Source organism: Crinia signifera, chromosome 8 (genome assembly GCF_055691185.1).
Source record: "Crinia signifera chromosome 8, ASM5569118v1, whole genome shotgun sequence".
NCBI lineage: Eukaryota > Metazoa > Chordata > Amphibia > Anura > Myobatrachidae > Crinia > Crinia signifera.
This window is the reverse complement of record NC_139224.1, coordinates 108,840,912-108,867,153: the sequence shown is the minus strand read 5'-3', so window position 1 is coordinate 108,867,153 and position 26,242 is coordinate 108,840,912. Positions and strand designations below refer to the sequence as shown.

The following is a 26,242-nucleotide window of genomic DNA, read 5'->3' as shown; positions in this document are numbered from 1 at the left end:
TTCTTTGCTTAGTGGTTTATGTGTGTTTGGATTTCTAAGCATTAATTGAGACATGAATGAGTTTTTTAAATAAAGTTTACACAATATATAGTCCTTATTAGTCATGTGACTTTTAAAAGGTGGAGCAGGATAAAGGGGAAGCAGACTCATTTACTGAGAAGCACCCTCATTATAAGTATTCACACTGCACGGGCTCCAGGACGTGGGCACATTTTATTATTGTGAGTACAAGGATATTACTAATGCTATGTTAATTTAATAAACAGGCTTTAACATTATAAAACATCACAGGGCAATAATACAAATTCTAATAATACTATTTTATATATATATATATATATATACTGTATATATATATATATATGTATATATATATATATATATATATATATATATATATATATTAATAGCAGAGGGATGACTTTTATGAGCAACTTATTTCTAGGATGCTATTGTATCCATCATATACCAAACTAAAGCTCATGGCCCGTAGATTTGCAGAAATATATTGGCATTGTAATTGGTTGCTTTATTTTGGAGTTATTTTACAGAATGTCTGCCTGGCAACTGCTATTTACAATGCATCACCATTTTACTCTTTGGAGAAGTGACAGTTGATGAACTCTTCCTGAAACGTTTGACCTGTTAGGTGATCTGGAAACTACAGTGTGACAGTTATTTGCAGCCACCCACTAAGCAGGGATTTTTAAAGGGGTAAAATGTTCTGCTCAGCAAAACGTTATTATTATTATTATTATTATTATTTATGTACATGGTACCACAAGGGTTCTGTAGCGCTGCACTGGGAGATAACGCTGACTAATACTATATGAATTCACATAGACACATAATTAATGTGAGCATTTAGCATAATTATGTAGAGAAGATACAGGGTAGAGGGCACTTCTGATAATCATCAAAAGCATCCAAATCACATGTGATTTACATCCGGTCCAATGCGATGCGCAGTCCCTAATGCTGTGCCCACCCTTATGAACACCTCTGCCGCTAGCAATGCCAGCAATACCTTTAACCAAAGACATTTGCTTTTTAGAACTGTATTACATTTAAAGAATCGCCCATCAATCAATTATGTGTGTTTGCATTGTTAATTGTACTAGACCATTGTCATATCACTACATACCTGTGTCATCCATATATGTTTATGACTGTATTTGCATGTACGGTTACACAGAGTAATTAGATTAAAACTGAAATAGGCAGGAGATTATTGTGTAGCTGAGAGACTTTTTATATTGTAGCGAGTGCCAATAGTTGATGGAAGACACGCCTGATTGGCAGTTAGACACGCCCAATAGGTGGAGCTACACACACCCCTTTGACAGTGCACCCCCTATTAAAATGTGCTGTGCACACCTATGTATACCATACCTCGCATTCAATCCTGCCACCCAGGAAGGTCCCAGGTGGCTCAAGGGGGGATCACATGCAACTTCTTCGAGAGGAGAAGTCACACAAATGTATCACAAGCTCAAAGTAAAGAAGGGCAGTGACTGTAGATTAAGGAATAGGGTGTATTAACAATATAAGGCTGGGAAACTGGTTGAAAGTCTAATACAGCAAGAGAGGGTTCTCCAGATGTTAGCAGTGGCCTCAGAGATTCCTATATCCTTGGGTGGGGAGAACATGATATTAAGCTGGAGATGTAGGAAGGCGATGCGAGGTGGAGACAGCTTTGTACTGTAGTGAGAAAGAGGTGTTTGAATATAGTTCTGACTGGTATAGGGAGAAGAGTGACAGATCAGAAAAAAAGATAGCAGCAAACATGAGAGAGACTAGAGAAGGGATAGATGAAGTTAGGAAAGTCAGTGAGTAGAAATCTATAGTAAATGAAGTGTAAAGCATTGAAGCCATGACTGTAAGTGTTAGTAACATCCAGGGAGAAGAAGATATTCCACTGAATATTATGCTGTGGGCCAGGGACCGACTGGACATCTGCATTTATTTATTTAGTTTATTTATTAAGTTTCTCATATAGTGCAGCAGATTCCATTGCGCTTTACAATTGTAGACAATGATAAAACAAACTGGGTTGCAACAGACAGACTTGGAGATAAGGAAAATGCCACATGCTATTGTTTGAGGAGTGACCCCCCCTCTGAGTGTGAGCTGCTGGTTAACACAAACCACCTAGTGGCGCCCTCTGCTTTTTCACCCTAGTGATTCTTTTTAGACTTGGAGATAAGAGGGCCCTGCTGCCAGCTTACAATCTATAGGAATCAACCCTGGCATTTGTACATGGTCTCTGAAGGGCATGCATGCGCTGCTGTTCCCGGCTAGGAATCGCCATTGTCCATCGAGGGTTTATGGCCAATGTAGAATAGTTTTGCCATCGATGGGGGAGAACCAGATGGTTTCCCACCATCGATGTCAAGCTTAGACAAATAGTTTTGTTATCTCCCCCCCCCCCCCAAGGGGCTGGGAGCTAAGCTCCACCCCCAACATCCGTGAAGCCCCGCCCCCATGTTTTGACCCACATTTGGCCCACATGTCAATCAGTCAAACAAAATGGATGACCATCGATATGTAAAAACATTGATGGTTATCCATTGCATAGCATAACACCATTGATGGCCAATTGGACTATTGCCATAGATATCAAAGATCCATGGCAAAGGCAACGATGGTCATCCCTAATCCCGGCATGCAGGAGTGAGGGGGCATAGCCACATGTTCTCCTGAACCCGATTGGTGCACAGAGAGAGCTGCCGCTAGTCCAGTGTAAAGCTAGTCTCTATGCGCCAATCGGGAGTTAGTGCTTCCACTCTGATTGGACAAATTAGCCCACCTAGCCATCGGACCCACTGGCATCTGCTGTGGGCAGGGCTGCATGAGAGAGGTGGGTACTATTCAACTGGTCCCAGGCCTAATGGGGGGGGGGGGGCTGTGTGATCTGCTGCCACTCCTTTCCTTGCCAGGCAGTAGCAGCAAGAGCTCCCTTCTAAGCCAAGAACACGCTGCTGTCTGCTAGGCTGCAGTGGTGCCAGTGAATAGCCTGTGTGGGCAGGGAAGGAACGATTGCTGATCACATTCCCACTTCAAAATTGCTAGTGCTGAAGTACCCCCCTCCCCTGCATTCATCAAATACTCTTTTTACATATTTTCCATGAGGGGGTGTGACCATGTCTCCGGTGATTCAGCCACACCCCAATATTTTACATGGGCATGGTACTTGTAGGGCTCTGGCTACGGTTTGCACTGTCAACAGGGGAACATACCATTCTCCTCTACCAGCAATGCTCCTGGGCTCTGGCCAACCAGGATGTTATTTCGAAATATAAAGTGCCCAACTCCATATCTGTATTCAATTGGAGTCCTCAGCACACCTACAGTATTTAAGGATGATGTAAACTACAGGTCTCAGTTGCTGCACAATTTCTTGAAAAAGTATGTATTTTTTCCCCTTCCTCACAGTGATGTGCTATGACATTTAGGGGTATTCAATCCCAAGTGAATTCTTTGCCAGGTGAAAAATCTGCACTTGTCCTTTTTAGGGTGAATTTGACTCCCCCTATTCAATCCCCATACTAGCATCAGTGGAAACCTCAGAAATCGTTGAAATTGCTGCGAATTCATGTGACTTTTGCACGGCCGTTTCCGCCCATTTTTGTGACCTTTTTTGGCCATGCCGATTTGACAAAAGTGAAATGGCATGGACCAAAATGTACTCTAAACAAGTGAAAACGACCATGATTGAATACTGATAGGCAAATCTTTACTGTTTTTTTACCTGGTGAAATACTCGCCCAATATTAAATACGTTGTTAATGCCCTTAGCCAACCAGGAAACACCTGCCTGAACTCTGCCCAAGGGGGAAAATGTAGCAAAGCTTGGAGGGAGATAAAGTGGAGAGAGATACAGTGGCCTCACTTTATCTACTGGCACCCGGTGTGGCAAAGATGTGCCACCAAAAAGAAGGTGTGGCATCTCTGGGAAGGGGCATGACCTGACAGGCAGGAGCATGGTCTTGCGGCCTGACCCCTATTTTCATTGCTTTGGGTTTTGTAAGCTGTGGGCTGGAGTCTACTGTGAGTGCACTGCCAGCTCTTACATTGTTACAGACACCTCCTGCATCCAGGGCCGTCTATTTGTATGGGCTCACTGGGCAACTGCCCAGGGGCCCTTGATTCTATGGGCCTTTGAGCCCCTAAAGCTTCTTGAGAGGCAGGTAGAGGATCCTGTTTAAATGCTCTAACTGTGAATGACACAGAGTGACAGGCAGCATTCTATACCTTCCTCCCAGTCTGCAACCAGACAGTGAATAACTGTCGGAATGCTGATTGGTGGTTGGCTAGAGTTATTCACCAATCAGTGTGCTTACAGCCATTTAATGTATGGATGCATTTTGATAGATAGTGCGTGGCTACAGGAGAGTACGGGGTAGATTTATTAAGCTCTGTGAAGTGATAAAGGGTCTGGTCTTTATCACCGACCAATCAGCTCCTACCTGTCATTTTTCAAACCAAGCCTGTAACTTCACAGTTAGGAGCTGATTGGCCGTTGATAAAGTACCAGCCACAAAGCTTAATAAATATACCCCTAAGTTACTTATTATTGTAATTTATTCATAGTTGACAGTGACACTCATAAAACATTGGGCGTTCCAATACTGCCATTCCCTGCCCGCCTCCTAACCTTGCGAATGCCTTTGTATATTCTCACCATGCTTGCATGGTTTTCTCCTGGGTACACAGATTTCCTCCCATAAGCAAACAAATATACAGGTAGGATCTCTCCTAACAAAGATTAACCCAAGTGTGTACATGGGAAGAAGATGGGCCAAGTGGTTCTTCTCTGCCATCAAATTCTGTTTCTATGGGCGTTATTTTGGTTCACTCTTTCTGACAAATTCCTTCTTAGATGGACAAAACCATGTGCACTGCAGGTGGGGCAGATATAACATGTGCAGAGAGAGTTAGATTTGGGTGGGGTTTTACTTCAAAGTGAGATCTATATATCAGTGTAAAAATAAAGCAGTCAGTATTTTCCCTGCACAGAAACAAAATAACTCAGCCCAATCTAATTGTCTCTGCACATTTTACATCTGCCCCACCTGCAGTGCACATGGTTTTGTCCATCTAAGAAGGAATTTGTCAGAAAGAGTGAACCAAAATAACCCCCCATGTAACCAGCTGCTATTGTATCTTAAGGAAAAAGAAAAAAAGGGTGCAGCGCTGTGTTGAATAGAATATAATGAAATTTTATTAAAAGAAAAAAAAAATTATATATAAAATAACAGTTAATATGGCCAACAAGGACAGACAGGACTCACAACATATATTAAATTGTTTAGTCCATTCCCCTCTCAACCAACTGGATTTTAGTAAGTTGTTAGATGCATGCAATATTTATAATACTCCTAATTGTTAGGGATCAGGAAAGTCAATGCTTTGCTGTGCACATGCAAATTTAAAATTTAGAGTATACTCAAGCTTATCTCCAGTTCTGAGGCAGGGATGGGGTTTTCTTTAAGGCTTTAGATGAATATTGCGCTGCTGTCTCCGACCATCGGTGTAGATGTTTTTACCCGGTCATATCCAAGAACAAGCGCTGCAAGTCTGTCGCCAAACGATGTCCCCTCTACCTCTCTACGCGTTTCTCCGCCTCGTTACACGTATCAGCGGCTTCCTCAGGAGTGGTGTATGATCCTTTCCTGATCCCTAACAATTAGGAGTATTATAAATATTGCATGCATCTAACAACTTACTAAAATCCAGTTGGTTGAGAGGGGAATGGACTAATCAATTTAATATATGTTGTGAGTCCTGTCTGTCCTTGTTGGCCATATTAACTGTTATTTTATATATAAAAAATTTTTTCTTTTAATAAAATTTCATTATATTCTATTCAACACAGCGCTGCACCCTTTTTTTCTTTTTCCTTTGCATTGGTCCTTTAAGGGGTTTGGTAATTTCCCCCTTTGGCGCAGCCGCAGTGTAGAATAAGACATACAGCGCTTGATATCGATTGGTGCTTTTTGCTATTGTATCTTGGTTGGTACTTTATAACTTTCAACTTTTATCTCTCCAATTATTCATACCTCTCCCCCTTAATCAGTTAATGACCACCTGTGCTTGCTGAGACCAGTAGTTCAGTATTTTAATTACTTACCTCATAATACCATCATTTTTTGTGTAGTTTTTTTTTTTTTTTAGCTCCGTTCTGACCAGTTCTGTTGCCATTATTATATGGGGGATTTATGTTGTGGGTCTCCCTGATAGATGATTATATCAGTATCACACAGAATGGTATTTGATCAAAACAATTTATTGGCGCATGACAGGTACATGTAAGAGAGGGGTTAATCAGACTAGGAAAAAAAAAATCCCCAGAACCCTACAATAGACCAGAAAAAGATACGTAGATCCTACATGATAATAGTAATACAGAGATCTCCATTATAATACAATTTGCAAACAAACTGTACCCAGGAGAGGGTATCTCTGCTCTGGTGGTGCTACACTTGTAGGAGACACCTGTGTAGACTCCACCTGGGCCCCCTTCTCTCTATCCTGCAGCACTGTAGACTCTGGGCACTAGGGTTACTAGCGCTGTCACAGTCTTAGGTGCTTAGGTCTACGGGATAATGGCGCGGTGGGCAGTTTCTCAGTGATTTTCTTACTGCGCATGGGGACTTAGCAGTGCTGCTGCTGACATGGTGGAGGACAAATATAAAAAAAATGGTGCAGTGTGTGTGGTGTGGGGCCTCCCTGAACCCTTGGGTGCAAAAACATGGCATTCAGTATAAATACACCAGTCTAATAGCATTACTTTAGGATCTAGTTATGTATTTCTAAATTGTGAGTCAACTCCGTAGCTTCAATGTGCAAGTGTCTTTTCTGTTATATGTACTAAAATGTATATTTTTGTCCCGAGCAGGGCAGGAGAATGGAGCAGTCCATAACGAAAATCATCTTTATATTGGTCACCTCTTTCCCCACATATGCTCATGCCTTTCCTAATGGAAGCATTGCATTAGCCTGCGAGACAATGGTGCCGAGACATAGGGGCAATATCCCTCAGACTATCCCTGCTCCATATCGTCTGTCCTATTCTAGTGTCACCCACTCTGGGAAAAGCGCATTTACAGGTAAATTACCGGTTTTATACTACATAGTAGAGGTGTTAAGGGTAGTATGGATGATTATATCAATGAAGCATGCATGAGAAATAGGAGTGCAATGTTGCACACCAAGAGAGAGTTGGCTGTTCCTCACCCAGTTCTAAGCCTGTTACAAAGCTGTTTCTTTTTCAACTAAAAACTTTTCAACTTGTATATGAAAATGATGATCATTATCACCGGTTCGGTATCATACATGAGTCATACACCTGGCTGTAATCCTACTAAATCCCTGACTTTGTGCAAGTGTCCCTAGGAGGATTTGGGTCTTTGGGTTGACAAATATTACATCGACATGCATTCGGTCGATAACTGAAGGTCGACATGGCTTAGGTTGACACATGATATATGTCGACATGCCTGCGGGTTGACATGGTTGGAAGGTTGACACAAGCATTAGGTCGACAATGGCTAGGCCTACAGTCAAAATGTTGACATTGTTGACCTAATGCTTGAGTCGACCTTCCAACCATGTTGGGCTTAGGCATGTCATCCTTTTTCATCGATTGACCTAAGCCATGTCGACCTTCAGTGGTTGACCCAATGCATGTCAACCTTATATGTGTCGATCTAACGACTGTATACCCCTAGAAGAATTGAGGCTCACTCAATATGCTGGGGCTCTCTGGCAAGATAGAGGCTGGTGATAAGTAGAATCAGTACAGCCAGGGTCGCAGTGTTAAAAGAGGAAAGGGGCACTCTATCCAGGCCTAGAAGATTTAGGGGGTATTCAATCTGTGCTGATATAATAATCGCCACTTGCCTATTCAGTACTGTCATTACCGACAATTCAATGTTGTTTTTCCAACAATTTGCAGCTGTTTTCGCCGATACCAATCATCACCTGTCGGTACATTGAATACCAACAGTGAAATTAGTGTCAGAAGCTGGCGAAAACATTCCGACTGTCGGGACAATCTGACAGTCGGAATCCCGTATTAAATGCCCCCATTAGGGGCAGATGGACTAAGCCTTGGAGAGTGATAGGGGAGAGGAAGAAACTGCAAACCAATCAGCTCCTAACTGTAATTTTTTTTAAATTCAGCATGCAACATGACATGATCTTATTGGCAGGAACTTTGGGGTAGATGTATGAAGCAGTGATAAGGAAGGAGAAGTTATAAAGTGTCTGAAACTTTATCACCAGCCAATCAGCTCGTAACTGTCTCTTTTTCTACCCAGCCTGTAACTTAAGGAGCTGATTGGCCGGTGATAAAGTACCGGCCATTTTATCATGTCTCCTCCCTTAACAGTAACACCGATTCATACATCTACCCCTTATCTCGCTCTCTCTCTCTCTCTACTTTATTTTTGTCCAAGGTTTAGCACACCTCTCCCAATATGGCTCTGACTGCGACCTAGGCTCTCAACAGCAGCAACTTGTTCATACCTCCCCTCAGCTGCTGGGGCACAGCCACCCTGTTCTATTCTCCTGTGTCTGATGCTGAATCTGTGGCCCCCGATGATTGAGTATCAAACTTCTGTGAGTTACACGGGGGACACTTTATTGCAGGAAAACATGCAGATTCAGTGAAACATGTGTTTTTGTGTTTGCATCCCCAAAAATCTAACGCTCATTGGGAATTTGGTTTTGCCTGTCTCAGGTATGTCAAACAAAATCCGATTAGTAGCTGCTCACATCAGCTTTTGGGGACAATGGGATATACCCGGCAATGGGATGAATCATGGGTAATTAGATAGCCCCATATGTGTTTGTTTAAGGGTTTGCAGGGACTGATGTCAAGTTCTAATAATAATAATAATTATTATTATTATTATTATTATTATTATTATCATGACGATGATTATGTCACATTTCAGGTGGATTTGTCATATGTACTTTCCAGAATGTAGTCAAAAGATCCACAATAACAATGTTGAAACCACAATGTCAAAAATGATGATGTCAAAAGGCAACGTGTCAACATTAGGGTTAGACTGCAAATGAAAGGTTTTGGGTTAGAGTATGCAGGCGGATAGGATTAGGCTGAGGGGGGTAGGTTAGTGTTGTGCACTAGATGGGGGAATATTATTGTATAGACTAATCGCAATGTTCTATTTTCTATTGATGATTTTCCTGTCAATAAAAACTTTTTGAAAAAAAAAAATGACAATTTATTGTACAAAATAAACATACATCATAAACATAAATAATTCATAAAACACACGGGTAGATGTGGGATCTTAAAAGATCCCACATTTTTTTTAGTCAAACCCAGGTGCTGTATATTTCTATTTTCTTTGTGCTGTATGACTGCTCACTTCTTCAGTGTCTTGTTGAATTTTACTGACTAGTGTGCTCTAGAATATACTGAAGAAAATGTAAAATTATAATAACTTCATTAAATTTTAATTACACTGTGCATGCCTATGGTTCACAGTACACATGCGCGAGGCCATCCTGCCATGACGTCCTGCTACTTTTTCTAAATGCACGGCATTTGCAAGGCGAATGACATGAAGTAGGCCTGTGGGGTGGAAACCGTCTGTTTAGTGCAATTGGTTGGAAAAATGAAGGCATGGAGTGTTTGTTATATCTGCTTCAGCCCCAATATGCCCTTTTCTATCGCTGTGCCGAGTAAGTCTAGGGCTACACAGCACCTGTTTTTGGATATTTTTCTGTGACTATGAATGGATATGTAGCAGTACATATCCATACGCACGGCGTGCACATTAATTTGCAAGGCTGTGCGTTCAGGTCTGAATCAGACAAATACTCCAAAGCAAAAAAGTGTGGACTTCCTCTACTCATGTTTGAGTCAAGCTCAGGTGCACTCTATTCCCATTCATTGTTTTGCTGGCATTGTTACGTGTGTGTGTGTGTGTGTGTGTGTGTGTGTGTGTGACGCTGGCTCGGCATGTTTTATTATTCTGTGTTGCAGTGGAGATTGAGTGCAAACACTAGCCACACTTCCCAAAGCATGTACAGTAACTACATTCTCATTTTGCAGTGACTCTTAGTAAAGAAAACCCGAACGTTATTGATTTCAAAGGTTTCCTGGTTCAGGCTCGAGCAATTAATGATAACACTCCCTTGGGCTCATTCGTGGTCAATGGATCAGAAGTCCAAACTCTGAAATGTACTAGTGATGCAGTAAGTCAATTATAGGGTAGTGTGTAGTTTTGAACTTTTATATATCTTATAACTGTGCAAGACCACAATTATTTATGTTTTTTTTCTGTGATTACACACTATCAATACCAATGCCATCTATTCACTTTCATTCAAAATCTGATGTTTAGCCCAGGTTATTTTAGAAACTGAAAAACAAATCTAAATGTTTTGATTTGTAGTGTTTTGCATAGTAAAAACGTATCTGTAATGGGTAATAATAATGTAGGGCTATACCTGCAGTAGGTCTCCATCTCCTGGGAGTGGTAATGAGTGTAGAGCTATAATTACAATAGGTTTCTTTCAGTACTTGTTTCCTAGCAGGGCGCCCAGATTTCTTACGTACGCAAACGTAGTGAAATCGCATCTCATCGCATCGCATGGTACGTTTTTACCATGCGATGTGATGTGATATTAATTGTACAAGCACCCATGCCATGAGATGTGATGAGTGCTTACAATGAGATGTGATGGGTGCTTACAATGAGATGTGATGCTATGTGATGTGTGCATAGTATGTGATGTGATGGGTGCTTACAATTGTAAGCTCCTCCACCTACGCCATTGTTTAGCGTCAACCCCAGTATCCAGACAATTGTCACATACTATGCACACACCACATCACATCTCATTTTAAGCACCCATCACATCTCATTGTAAGCACTCATCACATCTCATGGCATGTACAATCAAATATCGCATTGCATCACATCACATTTGGTGCCATGGGATCCTATGCAATATTTAATTGTATAAGCACTCCTGTGCAGTTAACATGGACATTGCACAGCACTATAGATGGTACGCAATGCGATTTTCCTACGCAGAATAGCACACTATGCTATTTGCTTAGTGGGCGCCCTGCTAGGAAACAAGTACCTTTCTTTCTTCTGGGAGTGGTAATAAGCTCAGAGATATTCCCTACAGTAGGTTTCCATCTCCTGGGAGTAGTAATGCATGTAGGGCTATCTCTACAGTAGGTCTCCATCTCTTGGGAGTGGTAGTGAGTGTAGGGCTATCCCTACAATAGATCTGCATCTCCTGGGAGTGGTAATGAGCAAAGGGCTATCCCTACAGTAGGTATCTGTCTCCTGGGAGTGGTAATGAGCATAGGACTATTCCTGCAGTAGGTCTCTATCTCCTGGGATTGATAATGAATGTAGGGCTATTCCCTACAGTAGATCTTTATCTCCTGGGAGTGGTAATGAGGATAGGGCTATCCATACAGTAGTTCCCAATATCCTGGGAGTGGTAATGAGGATAGGGATATTCCCTACAGTAGTTCTCTATATCCTGGGAGTGGTAATGAGGATAGGGATATTCCCTACAGTAGTTCTCTATATCCTAGGAGTGGTAATGAGGACAGGGATATTCCCTACAGTAGTTCCCTATATCCTGGGAGTGGTAATGAGGACAGGGATATTCCCTACAGTAGTTCTCTATATCCTAGGAGTGGTAATGAGGATAGGGATATTCCCTACAGTAGTTCCCTATATCCTAGGAGTGGTAATGAGGATAGGGATATTCCCTACAGTAGTTCCCTATATCCTGGGAGTGGTAATGAGGATAGGGATATTCCCTACAGTAGTTCTCTATATCCTGGGAGTGGTAATGAGGATAGGGATATTCCCTACAGTAGTTCCCTATATCCCGGGAGTGGTAATGAGGATAGGGATATTCCCTACAGTAGTTCTCTATATCATGGGAGTGGTAATGAGGACAGGGTTATTCCCTACAGTAGTTCCCTATATCCTGGGAGTGGTAATGAGGATAGGGATATTCCCTACAGTAGTTCTCTATATCCTGGGAGTGGTAATGAGGATGGGATCTTCCCTACAGTAGTTATTTATATCCTGGGAGTGGTAATGAGGATAGGGATATTCCCTACAGTAGTTCTCTATATCCTGGGAGTGGTAATGAGGATAAGGATATTCCCTACAGTAGTTCTCTATATCCTGGGAGTGGTAATGAGGATAGGGATGTTCCCTACAGTAGATCTTTGTCTCCTGGGAGTGGTAATGAGGATAGGGCTATCCCTGCAGCAGATCTTCATTTGAAGGTGATCCTATTTAATATGCTTGGTCTTTATTTTCAAACATTTGTTAATTTCAACAGTTCCAAATTATGTAATGGACCATCCACATGGGATAATAATCACTATAAGCCTAGAGTAAAAGCTACTCCTATGCAAAAGCAAATTACCATCATTCAGCTTACATAATGATCAGTGAGGGTCTTTCAGATGTGGTTTGTGTTGCTATGTGATAGTGCTTTATAGTAATGCAGCAGGAAGTGTCTATTACAAGCAGACACCTCCAATTGCAGTAGTGGTCTGATGCTGCATCTAAAGGTGCCCATACAGTAGGGCAATCGGATGCGATGCAATATCGTGCTTCGATTTCTCTTGAAGCTTCCAGTGCGAAAATCTGAAGAGCTTTTTCCCCTCATTCGATGTGCATATATAATCATGCGATAAATCACATGCCCCATTTGACCTGAAATCGGTTGATGTAATGAGGTATGGGCTATCTGGGAGTAGATAAATTGACAGATCGCATTGCAATAAATCACACGTGTTTAAAAACCACATGCGTTTGCACATGCGATGTGATAAATATTATGTGCACATAATATCTTGAGATGCGAGATTCGACCAACGTGGGTGCGCATTGCATCGGGAGACACATTCGATGTGCATACAATCCTGTGATTTATTGCACCGATGCGATCGATATCGAATGTTTATATGCAATTTTGCCCTAGTGTATGGGCATCATTAGGATGAAAAATAGAACCACTCATTCACCAATGCAAACTGCCCATCACAGAGAACCAGGAAATATCTGTGCAACCACAGAGATCAATGGCCACTTTCTGCCCCTAAATCGTGGGTACATGCCTCGGTTTGGAGAAATGGAGGCCACTGAGCCCACTTCTTGCCATAAAAGTGACAAGGTGGGGGCAGGAAGGCGATCCTGCCAAACAAGTCCTGCGTATGAGCAAAGTACCAATATTTGTTACTTTGTTGCATGAATTTCAACTCGAACCACATCTGAATAGCCACTAGTATCAGATAAACAATGAATCCTCCATATAGTGGTCATACATTATCGAAGATGGAAGTGTTGCTTCTTCCACTATGATACAGAGAAATATACATGAGATGGAACAAATTTTACTTTCTCTGAAACTCTAGCTGTGTAGATAATAACCCCCTCCTAAATCTGATTTAATAACCCTTCAGAAAGTAACAAACTGCTTTCAGGATAAATGTTTAACAATCCACAAACCAATCAAGAGGGCGCCACTGTCGAAAATCTCAAATAACACTGGTTTTCAAGTTTTTGGTGTATATGTCAACTTATGTCGACACGGGCACTATATAAGTGTACTGCATCCCCTCGCACGGCTTGCTGCACTATTATGATCTAGGAGCACCACATGATCAGCACCACATAAGCAATTAACTGTGCAAGAACTGACTCCATCTGTTTGGCTGTAGCTTATTACATAAATAACAAATACTAATCTGTAATACAATCCCATCTGTTTGTTCAGTGACCTTTCATTAACATCCTTATTTTACCTGATGTTCCACAGAGTGCAGTGAGTCACACTTCGAACACTCCTAAGGCAAGCGTAGAAATGATTTGGCTGCCTCCAGCAACAGTCAAGTCGGATATACAGTTCAGGTAATGGAGATAATATGCAGAGCTGGATGCAATAAACACAAAGCACTTTATAAACATAAATATAAACATTTTGTATTTGATTTAAAGTATGTACATAACTGCATGTTTTATAAGTATATATCACAGCAGGCATGGGCACCAGATTCACAATAGGGCATTCTCCACTTTACATACCTTGGCTTCCAACATTTCTAATGGCCCCCATACACTAGTCCGACTTGTCCGAAGGACAAGTTGGACCTGTTTGCACCTCCCCAGGAGGCTCGTTTACCATTTCACACTTGGGGTGAAATGTAATAGGATGAGAGATTCAGAAAGTGAGAGATTTGGTAAGAAATCTCCAGTTTTTTTAAAGTGGCAATCATTGACACAGCAAAACCAGTGTGATTTTGCTGTGTCAATGATTGCCACTTTAAAAAAACTGGAGATTTCTTACCAAATCTCTCACTTTCTGAATCTCTCATCCTATTACATTTCACCCCTGATGTGCCATTAATACATGTAATAAATCACATGTGATTTATTGCATGTAAAGAACTCCCAGGGAGCTGACAGCGGAGTCCGAGTGGCGGTGGGGAGCATGTAGTGGCATTTGCCAGGAGGCGGAGCGGGCAGCAGCTACTGCATTTGAAAAAAATATTTTGAACAGACTGTCCGGCCGGTTATTGGCTGAGAGAATTTACTCAGCCAATCAGATGGGAGGCCCAAATCGGATACGTGTATGGGCACACCTTAATAACTAAAACAGGACATTTTCTCCCACTGAAGGCACAACTGGCAGGGGGGAGCCTGTACAACTGGGGCACAGGGTCACGGCGCTCACCGCTTTCATGGAGCTGGAGGCAACAGCAGGAGTCCTCTGTGAGCTGCAGCAGTCCACCGCAGCCCTTCTACTGTGCACGTCGCCGATCCCCTAAAGCATACTAGCCTACCCGACCCTCTCCATGCGGGGAAAATGCTCTGTTTCTGGACTTCCTTGGTAATGTATGATTGCCAGCACCTGTGGGGAGCTAGGTAAAGGTGTTTCACCTCAGGTGATGGCAATCATACATTACCAGTGAAGTCCAGGAACAGAGCATTTTCTCCCGCATGGAGAGGGTCGGGTAGGCTAGTATGCCCTAAAGTCTGGCTGCCAGCCTGCCACCTTCCACAGTGCTCATGGCTTGAGTGGCTGCTGATGACCGATAACGCCCTTCCCCCCTTGCCTGCACACTGCACAGGGCTGGCCGGCTGCTGGTGACCGATCCCCCCCCCCCCCCCCCCTTGCCTGCACACTGCAAAGGACTGGTACAGTATGGTGTCATATGGTGCCGCCAGCCAGAAGATGAAAGCACTGCTCCTCAAGCCGGAAGGGCAGGTACTCCTTGCCTGGGGAAGGGAGGAGGAGATTGTGTGCGAGCACCTATGCAATGTATGTGTGGCACCCCGCTCCACCCCTTTTATTCCTGTGCCCCCAGGGAGTTAACATTGCAGCCAATGCTGCCAGAACAGGTCCTTTCCCCTGTCAGCAGGGCTGTGAGGGGTTAACAGACTCAGCTAGTGTCCCTGCACATGTGACAGGAAGCTGGGAGGTCAGAGGGGATCCCAGCAGCAGTGTGAGAGAGGACATGTGGAGAGAGGGTAAAAGCTTTGTGAAGAAGGGCTGCAACAACTCCAGTGTCAGAGAGAAAAGGAGAGTGCTGCCTAAAGACAGAGGGAACAAGTGCACTGAGGCATGTGAAAGGAAGATAAAGGAGGTTGCTGTCCCAAGTATGAGCAGAAGGAAGAGAGAGAGAGAGCACACTGCAGCACCCAGCAGCAGTATAGCCAGAGATTCATGTGGCAGAAGCCAGCAACACCCAAGTTACTGATCCAGTCCCCCTGAGACAGCATCTGCACCCTTGTAAGGGGATATCAGGAAATAGAGCCACCTCATAGACTCCCACTACAAAGGCTAGTACCCTACTGAGCCCTTCAGACAGGACAAAGTCTGCCTAACCCCAGTAAAAGGATATAGAAGCAGGGCAGAGAAGTGCCTGCTAGATTCACCCTGTCCAGGACAGCTCTATATTGAGGCTATCCCTGCAGCCTGTTTTACAGTTACAAACAGGAGGTTACCCCTGAGCCGGGAATCTGCCTGCCCCTCAGTGAGGATTGTTGTTGTCATTCACCCTTCCCTAGGAATCATAAATAGGTGTGCACACTATCATAGGGACATACACTTATATGTTTGAGGACCCGTCGACGAGGGACCATTGGTTTGAGCCAGAGACTGGTATTCTGTGGCAGTGTATGTTAAATGATTTGTTGTTAGAGTATATTGAGATTTTTGAATCATTTAAATTGATTGCTGAAGTAGAGAGTGATTATTGTTTGATTTTATGCTTTACTATAAATGCCTGTTTATTGAGTATTTGTTACATCATTTGCAACTTATTGAAATATTGCAGCGGCCAGTCAGTGTAGTGGTAAATAAAATTACTGTCGCTGCTAATTGTGGTACTGTTGCTTTTGTGGGTCCTCCTTGGGTTGTGCCATTCCCTGCCACAGGTTCATCCAAGAAAAGGCCGTGAAGATCTGAAGCCGGCAAGTCCAGAGTCCAGGTACTCATCACACCACACCGTGTCAGTGAGTCTGTCACATATGTGTGGGTGCCAGTCCGGGACCAGGGGCACACTGACACACACACACACAGCCATACATTGCACAGGGACCAGGGGCACACTGACACACACCCATACATTACACAGGGACCAGAGGCACACTGACACACAATGGCCTTTATTCAGATCTGATCGCAGTACAAATTTGTTTGGAAAATGGGCAAACATTCAGAGAGAGAGAACTAGATTTGTGTGAGTTATTTTGTTTCTGTGAAGGGTAAATACTGGCTGCATTGATTTTACACTGCAATTTAGATTTCAGTTTCAACACACTCCATCCAAATTTATCTCTCTCTGCACATGTTACATCTGCCCCACCTGCAGTGCACATGGTTTTGCCCATTTTCCAAACAAATTTGTACTGCAATCACATCTGAATAAAGGCCATTGTGTGTCAGTGTACGTCTGGTCTCTGTGTAATGTATGGGTGTGTGTCAGTGTGCCCTAGTCCCTGTGCAATGTGTTGATTTTTTTAGGCGTACTTGTATTTTCGGGATTTACTATCCCAAAAATATGTTAATTCGTATTCATGTTGATGGCAGATTTGAATTTGTATTTCAAATACGAATGTATAAGCCATCAATAGAATACGAATATGAATCACCATTAAAAAGAATGGTGATTCCAAATTTGCTAAGTGGCCGTATTTTTAATACGGCTGCTAATTACTGGAAATTAGCGGGATACAGCCGCTAATTGCTGATCGAATACGCCAGGAAAATACACTTAATTTTCCTGGCGTATTTGGCAGAAGCCTGCATGGATCAGTCAGATTCGTGCAGGCTTCAGTGTGTAAAAAAATAGAAAAATAAATAATTTAATTTAAATTTAAATAATTTAAAGAAAATTACAGAGCTGGTCCTGGTTTAAAAGAATTAGTGAAAAAATCGACTAGGGTTCCCCTTCTTTTTTTAAACCAGCAACAGGCCTAAGGGCCGGTCCTGGTTCCCAAAATACGGGGGACAAAATGACTAGGGGTCCCCCATATTTTAAGAACCAGCACCAGGCCGAACCAGTCAGCAGGGTAATGTCACATCCAGGGGACACTTATTATATAAGGTCAGGGGTCCTGGGGGAGTGGGGACCCCCCCAATGAAGGGGATCCCCCCTCCAGAATTTCCATACCCAGGTTGAAGCCTGGGGCTGTCCCTGGAGCAGTCGCAAATTGTGTAAAAAATAGATGAACACTATTGTATATTGCTGTGGAACTATGAGTCCCAGCAAGCCTCCCCCACATGCAGGGACTTCGAGAACCACAAGTCCCAGCATGCAGAGCAATCCAAATAGTTATATAACACACTGACACACAAGAAAAATAAAACTTGAGCCAGTAGGTAGCCCTCCGTTCGTCCATCGGTGCATCCTGAAGAAATCCATATGGGTACCTGTGGAAGCAAATTATACTTACAAGGGTCCTCCGGTGTAGATCACGTCCTCTTTGGTCCATGTAGCATCCAGGGGAGAAGAAAGAAAAAAACAAGCCGAATTACACGAACCCCACGGACTAAGGAAGAGAATCCAGAGGATGTTTGTTTACCTCCAGTGGCTCCTCCTCCCGGATACCGCTATTGGTCGCCTAGCGAATCCTGATTCGCCACTAGGCACCACTAATTGCTGGGTGTCTCTATTGCAGTGGATCTCCATGTGTGAGTGGGTGCAGGTGGAGTGGCATTCCCAGGAGGCAGTCCATGCCCCATACCAGCCACCAGTGGCGTAACTATAGAACCGCAGCCCCCGCAGGCGCGCGGGGGCGCTGTACATATGGGGGCGCCGGGGGGGCTGCGGTGCTATAGTAATCCCCCCGCCCCCCATCCCCCGCATGCTTACCTGTCCGCGCGTCCCGGCTCCCGTCCTGGCTTCAATCAATGCTATGGAGACGGACCACAATAAAATGGCCGCCCCATAAAGCAGACTATTCTCTGAAACTGTCTGCGGTATGGGGGCGGCCATTTTATCGTGGTCCGTCTGCATAGAATTTATTGAAGCCAGGAGGGGAGCCGGGACGCGCGGACAGGTAAGCATGCGGCAATGGGGGGAGGGGGCACAGGGGGGCAGGCACGGGGGGGCGGGGAGTAGGGGGCGCCCCCCCATTAACGGCGGGGAGGCGCCCCAAACAAAGCTACGCTGCTGACAGCCACATTTCCTATACCATTGTTAAGTATGTCACTGGAGCCCGAGGCTGCACTGTGCACCTGGGGAAACCTGGGGGTGCCTGAACTCTGCACTGGTGAGCTTGTACACCAAATAATTTATTTTCCCTCTCTCACGTTTGTCACTTTTCAAGTTTTCTGTTTTTTTCGTTAGTTTGCCACGTTTTTTTAATGGGCTGTGTATATGACCCTTATGGGCTACCCCCTCCCCCTAAGAGGGTTAGGGGAGTAACTGGGCCATTATCCTTTTGCAGCAGATCCAAACGTACATATGCCCATTATGCACAATTTAGGTCACTGCACTGGGTGTTGGGAGCACACCTCGGGCTCTCTGAGTTTCTTCAAACTCAACTGGAGCCAGGAGATTAAGCAGTACCAGCAGTCAAGTTAGGGGAAAGGGGAGACAGAAGGAGTGATATTGGTGAGGGGAGGGGTACACAGAAGGAGTGATGTTGGTGGGGGGAGTGGGACACAAAAGGAGAGATGTTGGTGGGGGACACAGAAGGAGTGATGTTATAGGGGGGAGGGGACACACAGACAGTGTGATGGTGGGGGGAGTGGACACTTAAATGGAGTGATGATGATGGGGGGAGGGGGACACAGGAGGGGTGAGGTTGGTGGGGGAGTGGGATACACAGAAAGACTGATTTTAAGGGAAGAGCCAGGCCTTGCAGCAGCACCAGCTGTCTGGCACTCAGTAACAAATAGCAATAAATTGTAATAAAGATATTTACCATACTATTACAAAACTGAGTTCACTTATAAATAAAAACATGTTCATCAAAATATATTTGCATATTCACGATTATAAAGCACTATATAGAAAGCTGGGTACACACTGAGCTTAATTAAGGTTGAGTTGTAGTTTTGCGAGAAATCACAAAACTAAAACACCCGACGTTAGCTTGCAGGGGGGCACCCAGCACAGGACAAAGCCGTCCGGCAGGCTGGGTCCCTCCCAGATCTTGTAATCTCATTATTATTATGTGAGCGATTCACTATACCATGTTATGGGTAGCCCCCTGGCTGCGCAACCGAGAGCGATCAGCAAACACCATCTTTTGGGTCGCATAAACTATGTGTGACATCATACAGTCACGAGGTCCACCCAGAAAAGGTCCACGTCAACCCAGACACAATGCTGCATCAATGCCCCCCTACAGTCCTTAGAATGTGCATATACAGTTTAAGTAGTTGCATGTGCGCATTTAGATACATGGATGTAGACCAGGGAAAGGCCTGGTATAGCATAAAACCACTGACGCAACTACAGCATTAAATGCATGGAAGGCCGCATGTGCCCAGCTCAGAATCAGGCCCTATAAGGAGGGATCCCAGACAGCCCACAGCCACATTCAGAAATTTCCCAGGCTAGTATCTCATTAGTATCTCAATCAGGCTTGTATACCAAGGGCCTGATTCTGGTTCCATCGGTCCCCTGTGTGTTCACATGGGGGATCGATATTAAGCCTTGTGTAGGGCTCCTGTGCGGGTGCCTTCACCGACCTGCACAGTGGGCTTGGCACTCGCACATGGGGGGTGGGGGTGGTGATGGGGCATTGGAGCACCAAACGTTTCATGGGTGTCCCCATGAAAATGCTGGGTGTTCCTACTGTATGTAAAATGCAGGCGGGACGAAGTGTGTCGGGGGGCAGACGTCATGTATGTCTTCGTCCTGCCACCTGCAAATATAAGCCAGTTTCCATTGGCTTACTGTATATTTGCGAGGGCAGGTGAAATCATTTGATGGTCGACAACTTTCAAACGATTTCTCCTGCTGTGGGCAAATGCGAAGGGATGTGTTTTCATAACGCATGGTTGCGAGGGGATACGGCGGCGGAGGGTGGGGATTCGCCAGATTGTTAGTTAACAATACAATTGTAGATTATTTGTATGTTTGTGATTTTTTTTACATTTTATTTTACATTTTATTAAACATAAATTATCTAAATTTCTTTTAGGGCTACAGTGGTGCAACAATTGAATACATTTTGGACGGACATTTCTAGTGATAAAATACCATCTGCTTCCAAAGGATCAGAGCTCTTGGTAAGTGATTGTCATTGTAGATGATTTCTTCATTACAGATCAGGACAGTTTCCCTACTAAAAAAAGAGATAAACATTCATTGAAAACGTTTCTGGCCTGCATTTATATCCAGCTTGCCGAGGCCCAGAGTGGCCCCCCCACATAAATTTGGGTATTTTATTGTTTCTGTGCAGGGTAAATACTGACTGCTTTATTTTTACACTGCAATATAGATGTCAGTTTGAAGTACACCCCCACCCAAATCTAACTCTCTGCACATAGGTGCCGATTTTTCGTTTTGCTGGTGGGTGCTCAAGCCAAAACTATAGGGGAGTGGCTTCACGGGGAAGGGGCGTGGCCACACAATACCAATTTATATTACACAGCACAGTTGTCTCCAATATTCAAATTACGGCAGCAGAGTCCCCCTTTTTACACATTACAACACAATTTAACGATACACACCATGAAATGTATTGAATGTAATCAATGCCACCAAAATGATTCAGTATTAATGATATGACTATACTGTACATCACAGACCAAAAAGTCCAATAAATTTATATTAATACATCCCGCCCTATATCTGCATACTAAATTAAAAGTTGGTGTGGAAAACACTGTACCATATAATTTTGTATGCAGATACAGCCCTAGTCACATGCTGAATATAGACATGCCAGTGTGCCACATACAGTTGTGCTCAAAATTATTCAACCCCCAATGCTGTAAAGGGGTTTAGGGACTATAGTGTACATTTGGAATTGTATTCAGAATGAAATCCTACAAGGACGTTTTAAAGAACCAAATGCAACTAAAATGACATCAATTGTTTATATAACACAGTAGTAAATGTGTATTTTGTGGTTTCTTCATTGCCACAATTATTCAACCCCTTAAAGACTACCACTCTGAAGAAGAGAGGTTAATTCTGGTGTTTTCAATCAGGTATTGAAAACACCTGTGGATGTCACCGAGCACCAATCAAGCATAATAAGCACCAATTAGGCAGCTTTAAAATGACTGTGATACTCAGCTCCTTCTAGACATTTACTGGTGTGGTTAAAAACATGGTGAAGTCAAGAGAATGGTCCAGGAAGACAAAAGAAGAGGTGATTTGTCTTCACAGGAAGGGCAATGGCTATAAGAAGATTGCAAAGAAGTTAAACATACCAAGAGACACCATAGGAAGCATCATTCGCAAATTCAAGGCAAAGGGCACTATTGAAATGCTACCTGGTCGTGGATGAAAGAAGATCCTGACTTCGACTGCTGTGCGCTACCTGAAGCGTAGAGTGGATAAAAGTCCCCGTGTGACTGCTGAGGAACTGAAAAAAGATTTGTCAGATGTGGGTATAGAAGTTTCAGCTCAGACAATAAGGCGCACACTGCGTAATGAAGGTCTCCATGCCAGAACCCCCAGGCGCACCCCCTTGCTGTCTCCCAAGAATAAGAAGAGTCGACTGCAGTATGCCAAAAGTCATGTGGGCAAACCACAAAAGTTGTGGGATAGTGTTCTGTGGACTGATGAAACAAAATTAGAACTGTTTGGGCCCATGGATCAACGCTATGTTTGGAGGAGGAAGAACAAGGCATAAGGCCGAAAAGAACACCTTGCCTACTGTGAAGCATGGCGGAGGGTCAATTATGCTTTGGGGCTGTTTTGCTTCTGCAGGTACAGGGAAGCTTTAGCGTGTACAAGGTACCATGAATTCTCTTCAGTACCAGGAGATATTGGATGAAAATGTGATGCAGTCCGTCACACACCTGAGGCTTGGGAGACGTTGGACCTTTCAACAGGACAATGATCCCAAGCATACCTCCAAGTCCACTAGAGCATGGTTGCAGAGGAAAGGCTGGAACATTTTGGAGTGGCCATCGCAGTCACCAGACTTAAATCCGATTGAGAACCTCTGGTGGGACTTAAAGAAAGCAGTTGCACTGCGCAAGCCTAAGAATTTGACTGAACTGGAGGCTTTTGCCCATGAAGAATGGGCGAAGATACCCATAGATCGCTGCAAGACACTTGTGTCAAGCTATGCTTCACGTTTAAAAGCTGTTATAACTGTAAAAGGATGTTGTACTAAGTACTAAGATTGAATGTCACTTGGGGGTTGAATAAAAACTAATAATGATGTGAGCACAGAAAAGACATTTGTGGTTATTTCATTATAAACTTAAGTTTATATTTCTCTGACCTACAAGTGCCTCTTTCATGTAAATGTAAGCAAGATGACTGAATGATCAAAATCAATGTCAAACTGGCCAAAACATTCAATTTCAGTGGGGGTTGAATAATTTTGAAGACAACTGTATTTTATTACAAAGGAGCTGCATTAGTTATTAATCCTCCTGACTATCCTGTTATTATGAAGCCAAACCTTCCAGCATAGTTTCCATCCTGAATGGGACTGGGGACTACCGGCCAGAGCTGTCCATCCCCCTGCACCATGCCATGAGTATGCCCTGTGACTCCTCACCCCCTGGAATGGGCATGAGCAGCACATACACCACTCCTGCCCTTGCCACCCATCTTCACAGTTTCTGACAAATTCCATCATCCCCACCACCACCACCACAGCGGTTGACTGGCAATGTCAGTGGCAGCTTCACACTCATGAGGGATGACAGGGCCATGAACAACCTGTACAGTCCCTACAAGGACATGACTGGCATGGGTCAAAGCTTGTCACCCTTGACCGGCAGCCCCCTGTGCAATGGTGTGGGCTCCATCCATAACACCCAGCAGAGCCTCCACAACTATGGACCACCTGGGCACGAGAAGATGCTCAGCCCAAACTTTAATGCCCACACTGCCATGCTGGCCAGAAGCGAGCAGCACCTCTCAAGGGGTCTTGGCACGCCACCTGCTTCCATCATAATACAAAAATATCTTTCAGTCAGGCCCAAAAATATCTTTATCAACAGTTATCTGTGCATCATTTCTCATGAGAAATGATGCACAGATAACTGTTGATATTGATAAAGATATTTTTGGGCCTGACTGAGCACTGCGTGGCTGGGCCTGGGCGGCTGGGCCTGGGTGGTCTCGCTCCTGCCAGTAGTCTGTCTCCATTTGTTGGGGATTGGGATGGGGACCGGGTAAGCTGCCTCGCTCCGAGTCCAGACCTCCTTGCGTAGGCTCGCACTGCTCTGCTACAGCAGCCGAGGTGGGACAAATGGGGCGTTTAGGAGAGGGAGGGGGAGGTGGTTGGCGTCGGTGATGGCACCAGGTGGAGAGTGTGACACAGGACGCGTAAGTGTGTGCGGGGTGTGGACTGAAAAGGGCAGAAGTGTCCTATAGTAGGGCAGCCGCGGCGGGTATGTTTTTTTTTATCTGCTAAATACTCAGCACTGCTGCAGCGGCCAGCGGGACTCAGGGGGTGGCCACCAGTGGGTGCCCATGAATTTCTGTGGGTGCTCAAGCCCTTGAGCACCCACAGAATCGGCGCCTATGTCTCTGCACATGTTACATAAGCCCCACCTGCAGTGCATATGGGTTTGTCCATTTTAGAGTGATCGTGCCTTTCCGAGTGAATCAGAATAACCCCCTGGAACACTTTGTTTTCTGGTTTCTATTTAATGGCTGGATTTAGCATGGAACTCAAATGTCTGAGTACTGGTTAGCCTGGGTAAGTGTCCCTTGAATAATTTGTAAAGGAAGGTGGGACATAATAAAAGTAAATGATTGGTTAGCCAAAGCACAGTTAAACAACCTACCTCCATTTTCAATTTTGAGAAGAAGCCTGGACAATATAATGTTTGTGTATCTGGTTGAAAGATGTAAAGTCAATGGGGCTTATTTACTAAGATAGGGGTTTTATTGAAGATGGGATGTTGCCCATAGCAACCAATCAGATTCTACTTCTTATTTATTAAGCACCTTCTCGAAGTTAATAGATAGAATCTGATTGGTTGTCCATAGCAATCCCATCTTCAATAGAACTCATATTTTAGTAAATTAACCCCAATAGGTTGACCCCAATCCACAGGGTTAAAAAGTTGACAGGTAAAAGTTAGACAGTGCTTAAAGTCGACAGATTCAAATGTAACAATGGTCAACATACACATAGGGTTTTTTTACAATTCATTCAACTTTTTCATTGTTTATCATCCATGTGGACTACAATTGGGAATAGCAATGTGGCAGGGCCAGTGGTAGTGCAGTGTCATTGTGTCCAAAATGTGTCGAGAAAAGCAAGCCCACCAGGGTACACATTTCCACTAATTTGGCTCAGATACAGATGGAGCCGGCCTAGTTCTTGCGGAGGTTGGCGATAGAATCGCCAACCCCCGCCAGCCGCCAGGCCCCATCATCCGTTGGTAGGGGCCGTGCATGAGACACTTGCTCACCCTGTTCCGACAGAGCTCCTCGCTGTCCTCCGCCACCTCCCTGCTCGCCGTTGCCGGTAAGTATTGCCCCCCCGATCCCCCCCCTAACCCTGCTCGTCTCCCTGAAGTGGAGACGGGCAGGGTTTCCACCGCCCATCCGGCGAGTGACTTGGACGCATGTGCGTGTGAGACACTCGTGCGTCCCAGTCTTATGGAGTCCCTATCAGCCAGCACTCACCAGTGTGGACATTCTGGCGAGCGCAGGAGCTGAATAAGAAGGGCTCCATCTGTATGGTGAAACATACAAAATTAAACCAAAAAAGACCTGTGTCGACTATTTTTTGTGTCGACTTATTCCATGTCAACCTTTGGACCCTGTTGACCATTTGAGGTGGACTTATTAACTTATCTTTTTACTGGAGACCTATTGAACCACATTTGAATGGGAATACCCTTAACTCCTAGGCAACTGACAACCCATAACTCAAACTCTGTCATTTTACCATGAATTCTGGAAACATCCATAAACATCCATTATTTTCATCATTTATTTTATATTTCAGGTTCCAGCATTAAGCCAGTTTGTACTCAGTTTTACTGTATTGATCTATACCATGCTTGCCATGTGAAGACTGAGAACCTGAAGTCAAGTGGAGAATAAACCAATTTTTGCTTTATGTTTTCATATGATACATTTTTGTGTGATGAAATGAACATGTTTTAGGACTCCATTTTCAAGAAAAACACTGTAGCATAGCATTTTATACGCAGATACAGCCATACTTACACATAGCATATAGACATACTGCAAATTGTTTTAAACAACAGAAGCTGCTTGTGCGTCCTATTCGCACCCATTTGCAAATAACACACATTGTGATAGAAAACCCTGCACACAAAGATGCTAGGCGCTACTGAGTCATACCATGGACACATCTCTATATTGAATGTAGGAGTCATGTTAAATAAATATTTGTTTTACATACTGAAAATGGAGGCATTATTTCCCAATGGATGTTACTTGGTGACGGTCATTAAGCTGTGAGATGTTTCATTGTTTAGTTTTACTTTTTTCTTTACAGTTAGCAACCTTATAACTTATATGTGTCAACTATGTCGTTAAATAAAAAAGGAGGCACAAAAG

At 43.8% G+C, this 26,242-nt stretch overlaps 1 protein-coding gene across 1 annotated transcript; it reads left to right on the top strand.

The window, feature by feature from the left end:
• The first annotated feature begins 165 nt into the window (after positions 1-165).
• On the top strand, positions 166-26,090 carry LOC146026353 (putative defense protein 3). The gene is made up of 6 exons (XM_083156955.1): positions 166-221; positions 6,902-7,112; positions 10,094-10,236; positions 13,855-13,946; positions 20,700-20,787; positions 25,662-26,090. Exons 2-6 carry the CDS (start codon positions 6,911-6,913, stop codon positions 25,725-25,727), a joined length of 591 nt encoding a protein of 196 aa, XP_083013081.1. The 5' UTR covers positions 166-221; positions 6,902-6,910; the 3' UTR covers positions 25,728-26,090.
• The last annotated feature ends 152 nt before the right edge of the window (positions 26,091-26,242 follow it).

Coding starts and splice junctions, on each gene's coding strand:
- LOC146026353 (XM_083156955.1), top strand. CDS start 6,911: ATGGAGCAGTCCATAACGAAAATCATCTTTATATTGGTCACCTCTTTC. Junction 10,237..13,854: donor TGAAATGTACTAGTGATGCA/GTAAGTCAATTA, acceptor GATGTTCCACAG/AGTGCAGTGAGTCACACTTC. Junction 13,947..20,699: donor AAGTCGGATATACAGTTCAG/GTAATGGAGATA, acceptor AATTTCTTTTAG/GGCTACAGTGGTGCAACAAT.